A 10,245-nucleotide genomic window follows, 5' to 3' on the forward strand; every position below is an offset into this window, starting at 1 on the left:
CACTCCTGAAAATCAGGCTCCTCCTCTAGTGAGGTGCCTGTAATAAGTATTTAGGTAACTCATTTGGGAAATCCTACCCATTTCTCCATCTCTCTTGCTGTCTCCTTACCTACATTGCAGATGACTTTAGACAAGATAAGTCAACTATCAGCTAAGCTTTTTTTACAAGTCTGATCTATAATTTTTATATCGCCAGTAACAGTTTATTATCTATTCATGAATTCTTCCACAAACCAAATACATAAACAGTCTTCTAACAAAACAAACATCTCCTGTCTTCCCCAAAAGGACATCTAAACAATAGCAATATAAATACTTGAAAAGTATAAATAATATCTTGCCAGCTTCCATTAAGATACAAAAACATTTTTAGAAGACCAAGGTTAAATACAGGAAATGTTTGCATTTCAGAGGAAATGGGAGCAGAAAAGATGAGCCAAAATAAAATCTTTCAACTCTGTAACATAAATTGAATTAGGGGAATATGAAACAGCAGCTTCAGTAAAGAGCTGTGACTCAAATTTTTGACACTTGCAGGAAAAACATGAAGATGCTGAATTAAAGCAGATAAGGGGTGTGATTCATAGCTGCATGAATTGGCATGACCCCAATGAAATCAGTGGAGCTCTTCTGATTCAAACCTTGTGAGGATGGGGCTGAAGTTAATAGAACAGCGAAGGGACCTGGCTAAGAATCAGAGCTTCCAGTTTGATACAGCCAAAACTGGGAAGGTTGAGTACAATTCAGAATAAGTCCAGTGTGTTCTATATGTGCTTCTTTCCTAGTCAACTTTATGTATTAACACAAAGGGCTACTGCTTTTCTGTCGCTGCAGCTGCATTGCACTGAATCTCGCCCAAAGCTGATTGGCTTCATTTTTATTTTCATCTGCCATTTTAGATCTATATATCTACTTATCTATGCAGAGATGATCTGCAAAATTGTATGGGAAAGATTCTTCAAAACTCATGTTGAAACTAGCTTCCTAGTAATTCATATACATTTTTAAACATCAAAATATTTCTAAAAATACCTTAGCTAAGTTGAATAAGCTAACACAGATGAAACCTCAGACTGCTGAGACTAGAGTACTTCAAGGTACTCAAACTGCTTCACATGCAGCTCAGTAATGAATCACTGTATGGCTTCTTCAACATAGGCATCATCTTTGATATCCACAGCCCATACCACTTCAAAAACCATCTATATGCTTCTTAACCACAAAGATGCTCTTGCAAATGTTACTCTCACCTTGTGCTCTAATTTGTATCTAACTTCCTCAAAAGAAAATATTTTCGAACATGCCAGTAAGAGCAACACTAAAACCAGAAAATCTTTCACGAGGTATTTAAAGCCCTTTCTCGTACTCATCATTGTCCACTGTAAGGCACTACAGCTTACCCCTGCAACATTTGCAAGAAGTGATTTAGTTGTCCAAGTGTTAGCAGGAGAGGGTAATTTAGTGTGAAAAGATGAGAGGGACTGACAGAGCATGACTTGATTTTGAGAGTTTAAGTTCTGATGGAAAACATACAGGACAGAAGCAGGAGACAGAAGTTAGGCCATTTATTTTCCTTCCCTCTGCACCTCATCGCAATGTTTCTGTCCTGTGCTCATATGGATGTCAGTATTAAGGAATGCATGAAATGTGCATTAGTTGCTTTCTAGACTATGGACTGCATTGTTGCTTATACATGAACTTCCCTACCCAACAGGATATTGGAACTATGCCCTCTGGTACACTTCTGAGAGGTACAGCACTATGGGCATTTTAAGAGCATTCTGAATGCATGAAGCAGTGTTAGGCTTTTATTCTTTCCCTGACATTAGTGATTCATAATAACTTTACCTGCTTTTGCATAGATAATAAATTCGTAATAACATTACCTGCTTTGTTTGGTGGGATGGCAAGGACAGGCTGATAGCACAGAGTATAACATGGAAAAACCTGCGGCTCCATATACCATCATGTAGAGGCCAGGAAAGCAAAATGACAAGTACAACCAGTGGAGCTATCTATCACATCACTCATCTATTTGCACTAAACCAACCACAAAAGGTGTTACTCAGAGTTTCTTGCATGTCTTGGGGGAAAGAAAAAAAAAAAGAGGCTCTGGACAAATAGTGAGTTCAACCTTTAGCTAAAAATAAAAACTGAACTGAGTACACCTGTATACATTCTTCTCAGTACAGGGCAAAACATATTTAGCCAACCTTAGGATATCAGAAAACCAGAGGGGAAGAGAGGTATATGTCAGCATGCAGTAGTTCAGCCCCTTAGCAAGTTGTACAATGAAACTGCATAGCAACAGCTATGTATATTGTACCAAAAGCTGAATAAAGAGCTCAGCCTTGTAGGAACAAATGATCCAAAGAGCCAGTCTAGTCCTACAGCTGTCAGCTGCAACAGAAGCAAGCCTGCTCCAGCCCATTACTCCAGTTGCAGCTCAAGCCCTAACAAACACTGCCATCATCTTATGCTGCAAATGCAGTTGCTGAGCTAGAGGCAATATGTGCAGTCATTTTACTTAGCTTCTGTGTTAAGGTAATTAAGGTAGGGCTGTGACACCAAGCAGGGTCACTTATGTCTCTTTTGCCCCTCTGGCTAGGGTGATGAAAAAATGAAGATTCTCAGTGCTGTGGTATTAATGTGACCATCCCAAAACGCAGACACATGAGGGTCAGCCTCCATTTCCTCCATAATAGACATAATTTTATGATTTTTCTTGTTGTTTTACAGGCTTGTCTTCCTCTGTTCATAGCTATCTGGAGCTCTCAACATTTTTCACACCTTGTAGATAGCAATGGGAGTAACAAATGACTGCTTGAGTATTCCCACAATCATGGTCTTTGAGACTGTAGTGCTGAACTCAAAAGGGCTTTTCCTACCTTTATTCATCAGTCTTTTTATGGTCAGCCAATTCATTGCAAAAATATGAGAGAAAGAGTTATCATACCTGATTGCTCCATCCATGGAAAAATTAGACAAACCACAAAAAATTCCATTAACACTTAAAAGGGTTTACAATTAACTAGGGAAGTTGAGAGCAGCAGACAGGGGACTTGAACACAGTATTTTGCAAGACTTTAAAAAAAATCATTGGCAGATTTGTGGGAATAAGGGAAACAGAACCTAAACAGGGATTTACTAAGTGGTTCTTTGAAACTGCTTTTGACAAAATGAATGACAGTTTTGAAAAGCCCATTTTTTAAGATTTTAATGCTACATCAAACATGTCTTGTTAGATCACATCACAACTGAGGCAAGCTAAAGGGATGTGTCGGGGAGAGAGATATGTCAGCCCAGAAATAGTGTACATTCATACACACATGCACAGTCTCTAATCCTGCATTGCTTGCTTTCCCATGTGAATAGTTATGATTCACACAAGCCACATGGTCAAAAACTTTACAGTGCCCACCTAATCTTAATTCAAATGCATACAGGTAATAGAAATGAGCTCACTAATTGTTCATGTTATTTTTAAGAATATATTTTTTGCTCATTTTTTCAAGACAGATGTTGTCAAGTTATGCCAAACACAAGCATTTAAATATTAATGAGCTCAAGTAGATATTAAGCATCTGAGTGTCAGCACATTTCCAGGCTAAAGAAATGGTGAGAGACAAGGTACAGTAACTGTTCCAAATGCTCCGTTCAGCCTTTAGCTGGAAAAAATGAAGTGAGACAAAAATAATGTTATTTCTTTTCTCATCACCTAGCAACACTCCTCTTGTAATAGGAACAGGCCAGTTATGAGGAAAAGAAAATTAAAGAGGGCGGAATGACATGCTCTATCCCAGACAGTCCAAAACATACTGTAAGGTGACAGACACTGAGCAACACAATACACAATTAGCCTAATAGCAGTTTTCCAAGGTTTGCAGTCTGTCATGTCTGCAGCCACACTGTGCAGAGTTCCTCCAGCTGAACTACCTTAATGCTTTATGACAGCTCTATAGCAATAGATCTTGTTCCTAAAAATAAAGTAGGCATAATGTATCTTCCATGCTCTGCAAGTATGAATAATATTCAGAAGCCTCCAAACTGTTGTTCCTAGAGATTCATTCACATTGTCGTACAGGCTGCCAAAGGGAAGGTTTACAAAGCAGGAAGAAACTGAAGATCACTGGGTTGCCTTTCTGCTGTCAGACTTTAGTCATTCTTGCATTACTTTTATTTTTAAGAAACACAGCCCGATATAAAAGTATTTAGTATAAGCTAATTTCAGCAGCAAGAAATGAACAGCAAAAACACAGCTAGCTACTTTTGCTATGATTCATTAAAATGCAACATAGTCCTTTTGGATTGTGATTTGTGACTGTGCAAAAATAGCAGTTATGCTGAAGACATATGTAAGAAGGTAGCAATATTAAAAGTAGACTTCTAACTCACATTACATGTCTGAAACCTACCTTTAATTTCACTAAAGATGAAAAATCAACATTTTAATTGAAAACTCTATACCAATCATGTAACAAGCATATTAAGATATTTACTATATATGTTTCTTTGCATAATATATAGATGTGTGTAGTGAGCCTCAAAATGTACAGGAGGATTCTCCAAAATGTAGCTTGTTTGCTTTTTAACTATTAGAGGAGAGGGAAGCACGTCAAAATAATTTTTCAGTTCCCAAGGGTATTAGTACCATGAAAGTAGACTCAAGCTTCTGCAGGAAGGTTCCCCACCTCTCCGAGTAGATTATCTGACTAAATACAAAACTCCTTTCCTACAACCTGAGAGATTAATTTTTGAGCTCAGTTTCAACAGTATTTTAATACAGCTGATACTAGAAGATGAGAAAACTTCTCAAAAAAAAGTAAATTCGAAATACCCACTGAATCACAGGGTATTCTGGAATCTCTTTCACCAGTCTCACTTCAGGCAGTACAGATTACTTTCTCTTTGTTCTCATTCCAGACTCTTGTGTAAGGGAAACTGTTACTACCCTCAGCAACTCAATGGTATTTTACCTAAACTTTGGGGTACTGCATCCTTTGGACAGGGTAATAGCACTGCAGAAGTTACAGGTACCAGCTTTATTTTTTGTAATTATGGGGTTAGTTCTCGGGCTCGCAGGAGTTAAGGGTTGTGGCTGCTGCCCCATGGTTAATGTGGGAGGGGGAAGGAAACCTCAGCACACCACCTGCAAGCTGAAAACCATAGGAATGTGTTACCTTGGAAGAACTCTGATCTCCTGCTTACAGAAGGTAAGGTCCTGTTTAGCCCCAAGATCCTATCCAAATGAAAGGCAAACACCTCACTCATGTCCAGGGGTCTTTTGACGATCCCACAGTGTCCTTGACTACAAGCGGCTCCCGTGGTGCTGGGATCTCTTGCAAATACTACCAGGACTGCTTTGTGCAAATGTACTTGTTGGATGCTCTCTATCGGAGAATCTGCCAGCACACGCATGCTTAGGATGTCGTTTTTGCTCATCCATGAGGGAGAGCTCTCGCTGTAAATCCTGATATTGCTTTCCTCAGGCTGGGGCTGTGCCTTTACAGCTCCAGAAATCCCTCCAGGTCTCTGGTGACCCCTCTCCCTGGTTGCCATTCCTTTATGTCTGTGTTCATCCAGTTGGTACTTTCTCGCCTCCAGACCTGTTGCTGCTTCTTCCATTGTGCCTGCAGCATGCGTGGCCCTCCCTGGCTGCTGGGCAAAGGCCTCTTCCTGGTGCATAAAAGTGGCTTTTGGAAAGTGTTGCCCATAGGACAAAGGGGTTGCTTTTTTCTTCCTGCGCTTTGGCTTCACTGTGCCTCTGATATTTGCAGGCTTGCTCCTCTTGGACCGCAGGGTGATATAAACAACATTGGGTGGCAGCAAGGTCCCATTGCTACCAAGCTGGGGTTCCTGGAAATTGGGTGGTGACAGGGTGCCATCCAGTGGGATGCCCAGAAAAGGAGTTTGGGCTGCATCTTGGAGACTTCTGGAACTGATCTTTTGATGTCCTCCTTTATGCTGGGGTAAAACATGACCCACTTGACTGACAAGGAATCCCAGGTAGATCACACAGGCAGTGCCCACCAGCAGATTTCTCCTTGTCCTTGGGCGCCTGCAAGACCAGAGCCTCAGCACCCGTGAGGGGCACAGGCAGCAAATAAACAAGTTTTTGATTTTACTTGGCTGATCTAAGGTGGTCATTTCTCTAGTGAATCCACATGATGAAAACAGCATAAAGTCTTCTGTACACTCCAGCCAGAATGATGATGCATGATTTCCCTTCCCCAATTTCTATTTCTTCTTTTCCAAAGAGCTTCCAGCATGGGTGACGGACAGAGGCTACTGATATGCCTGGGAAAGTGTTTAGCACTAAGGATGCTGACACTCCACCTTCTCAAGCTGTTAAATTCTTATCAGCCACCACAGGGGAAGTGATTGGCTTCAGAGAATGAATGGAGCCAGCTGCGTTAGCAAAGTTTACTGACTTGCAGTCTAAAAGATCTGATGTATCTCCTTTGCAAACTGCAAAAAAGAAACTAGTAACCATTTCATTACTTACATATGGCATCTGTGGGTCTATATATTTAAGATCAAAAAAGTTCTAGATGAGACTATGCATGTAGAAATTTGTCAGGATACACTTTTCACTTTCTCATTACAGTATAAATTAAACACCAAAATCATTAAATACAGGCTCAATTTGCAATCTCAGCTAGCTGTATTAGCATTAGAAGAAAAGCTTGTCAAACCTAGATCATTATCTTTTTCTTATATGACAAATTCTTCACAAAGCATCATGTTATGGAAATGCTGTCAATTATACAAATATTAACCACCAGTAGCTGTAGTAGTTAAATATGCCATATTCACTAATATAAAAATATATTAGCAGTGCAAAATTTCCCTAGCTGACTATAAATATAGTTCAAATAATTCATAAACACACATTAAAGATGAAAGCTTATACTCTTCACTCTGTGAAGTCATAAATAGAACCTAGCTATAAGTTTTTTAAATAAAATTACAGTGACATATATCTTTTCAAAGAAACAAAGATAGACTAAGTGCACGTTGTATATATATTGTTATAAAAAAAAATCTCTTACCTATTCAGCTTGACTCATCCTCTCTTCTGGTAGACTCCTTAGGTTAATAAAATAACTCAGTAAAAGCTGGCGTCTAGCACAAATTTCAGTTTTAAGTATGGTTCACATTTAGGTATTCCATTGCTATCTAAATACTGTTTGGAAGCTAACTTTACTGAGAGATGGTTTGCATATGAACTGCTATAAACTTAAATGAACCTCACGTTATAAAAAAAAAATAAATCCAACCCCACACACAAAACTACAGCAACTTCTATTTTAAATTCTGTAATGAAAGGTCCTGTGAAGTATGTGCCTTCCAAAAGTGCATTCCATCCATTTCTAACTCCTGAGGGCCCTCTAGTGCACTGCCTGCAAATGTACTGAAGAAATTCTCTTTTCCACATCTATTTTGAGGGGTTTTGTTTGTTTTGTTTGGTTTGGGGTTTTTTAATTTAAAATAGCCCCTGAATTTTAGAACTTTTGGGAATCATATTTTCTTGTGATGAGAAATGATAAAACAGATAGGGACTTTTTAAGTGCTATTAATATGCTGCTAAACAGCTCAGGAGTGTTTCCTATTTGTGCTTTCCAAAGCAAGGCATAGCATAGTTACTATACAGCTGGAAAAGTTGAGGCAGAGAGAAGTTAGGGGCTTGTCCACCAGTAAGTAGTGAGACACTGCCAAAGCTCTGACTTGTGACTCCTTGCCTAATCTAAGTACAAAATAACAAAATTTATATGTTCACTGTAATTCAAGATTATGGAGGTATTATCTTTCCATAGTTAATACTATAGGGGATGGACAGTTAAGGAACTACTTTATGTTTCATATTGATCCAATCTGAATTAATAAAACTTTGCAAATGGACTTTTTCACAAGGCATCACTTTATATTTTGTCTAAATATGTACTATCAAGTCAAAATTTCAGTATTCATGCACATTACCAGTAAAAGAGCCTTCATATCACCTGCTTTTCCCAAATCTATTTGGAGGAATTGGGATTATAAGAAACCTCAACATCCAGTTCAGTTCTTCTCCCCTTTTTTTCAGTTTAAATCTGACTGAAGGGACGTATACCAAAACAAGAAGATTAATTCAAAAGGCACCAGACAAGTGTATTAATAAAGCCAGTGAAGATGTAGCCATTGCTGCTGAACATTTTTTACAGCTTAAAGAAGTTGCCAGAGATGGGCATTACTAGCTCAGCCTTAGATGCCTGAGTGTCCCTCTGAAAGGGTCACTAGCAAGAGGTACCAGATCTGCAGCCCATCTGACCCATAGACACTGTGCATGGCTCACAGTGAGAACAGCCTCCTACATCCTAATACCACTGAAAAATAAGTGCAAAATATCAGCGAAGTTATATGGCTAAAACCATGATAAATAAGGGCAACTGAGTATTGCAGCCTGAGAGCAGAATGTCACCCATAGTGCATATTTACCCACACACATGAATAGGTTTTTTTTGCCTAAGACAGGCTTCTCTCTTAAAAGAATGCAAAACACCCCAAAAATATTATACTGCCTAGATTGTTTTGACTTATTGCTGATTTTGACAGCAAATAATTCAGCATGAACATTTTACTCCACCATAGGCCTTCCAAGTGTCTTTGAATTATTTTGGGGGATTTTACTTTTTATTGCCAGTGGCACCGAGTTGCTTGAGTTGGAAATATATCACACTGCAACAGTTGTTTTCAAATGCTCAGTTCTTGCATGTGCACAGCACCATGACCCATCCATTACAACCAAGCCATGCCAAAACACAGCACATTCCAGTACATACTATTATATATACATACTATTTCCTCTGCTACTCATTTCTCTTAAATTGAAATTTTGGAATCTATATAATCTTCCTACTGCAATTCTTTAAAGATTATCTGGAGGAAACTATAAAAGGATCTGGAGAATTGTTCTTCACTCCTCATTTAATTTGTAGCCTTGAAATTATAATGTGGTGGGTAGTATACTTCTTCCTGGAATCACTAACCCAAAGCTGCAGCAAGCACTAAAGGGCACTACTGAGCTGAAGAAGTGCTTCCTCTGTGGTCATAAAATGTTCTAGATGAATTTTTTGTCTGTATTTATTCCTTGCTTTCAGCTCTATCTGTGCTATTTCCATCTGCATCCATTAAGGTCAGCTCTTCATGTAAATTCTTTATGTATCCGTATTTCAGAGTCAAAGTTTTCCCTTCCTAAGTTTAAGAACACAAGAATATGAAAACTGATATAGAAGAATAGCAATGAACAGAAGAGGGGAATTTAAGAAGTATTTTCTAGTACGTCACAGTCCTAGGCATAGTTTGCAGATGTAAATAAGTAGCTTAATAGAAGATTTGCATTTGTTTTTATTATTTTTTTGAGGGGGTTAACTTCTGAAATTCATCTCTGAACACCTGAAAAGATGTAGCTACAGGCTAGGGCCCTTAATATGCGTGCTCCTGCTTTCCATGTGCAGGCAGTTCAATATAAAAGATTAATGTTTTTCTTAAATTGTTTTTTTCTGAATAAAATAATGCAACATGTATCCTTGCATTGCCTTTAGAATTCTCTTTTTTTCCAGGTTACATTTGTCATCATCATACAAAATGTTGGATGCACTATAGCAAAATTCTTCCATAAAGACATCCCGCAGTACATCTCTAAATGTCACATGGACAGACATGTATGTTAAAATGATTGATAAATGGTGCAGTTGTAGCTTTACTGAATCCAGTAAACTTACACTCCAGAGAAAAACCTCATTATGGATGATGCAGATTTGGTTTGCAAAACACGGAGCATTACTTTAGAAGGCTCGTGCTGTGCTTGTAAGGAGATCAATTTGGGCTGCCATCTGGAAACTGTACTTCAAGAGGACAGTGAGAAATGTTTGCTTCGTGACTAAACATGCTGACTAATAGTCTGCGCTTTAGCTGGTCTGGATCAAATCCTTACAGGGAAATCTGCAAAAATCTCTTCTTGACATCGTGTAAAATATTTTTCCCCCACTTGATTTTGGTTGCCAAACAACATGGGAATTTCCAGACCAAGCGATGGCAATTTTTGTGCTTAGGAAAACAAAACCAGCTTGGGTGCCCTGACCAGGCTGGGAGCTTCCCCTGCCTCACTGCACCCCTGCCTCACTGCACACCGAGCGGCTGCTGCAGGGCTGAGAATCGTCGCTGAGGGCTGTCCCGCTCCGCAGGCGCCTGCAGCGCCCCGAC

At 39.1% G+C, this 10,245-nt stretch overlaps 1 protein-coding gene across 1 annotated transcript in view; it reads right to left on the reverse strand.

The window, feature by feature from the left end:
* FAM198B (family with sequence similarity 198, member B) overlaps positions 1 to 6,180 on the reverse strand; it is a 12,322-nt gene extending 6,142 nt beyond the window's left edge. The window contains exon 1 of the mRNA XM_009071807.1: positions 5,181 to 6,180. Within this exon, the coding sequence (XP_009070055.1) occupies positions 5,181 to 6,180 (1,000 nt within the window). The remainder of the gene's footprint in view (positions 1 to 5,180) is intronic.
* Between the last annotated feature and the right edge of the window lie 4,065 nt (positions 6,181 to 10,245).

This window comes from Acanthisitta chloris, unplaced genomic scaffold (assembly GCF_000695815.1).
Source record: "Acanthisitta chloris isolate BGI_N310 unplaced genomic scaffold, ASM69581v1 scaffold15773, whole genome shotgun sequence".
Lineage (NCBI taxonomy): Eukaryota > Metazoa > Chordata > Aves > Passeriformes > Acanthisittidae > Acanthisitta > Acanthisitta chloris.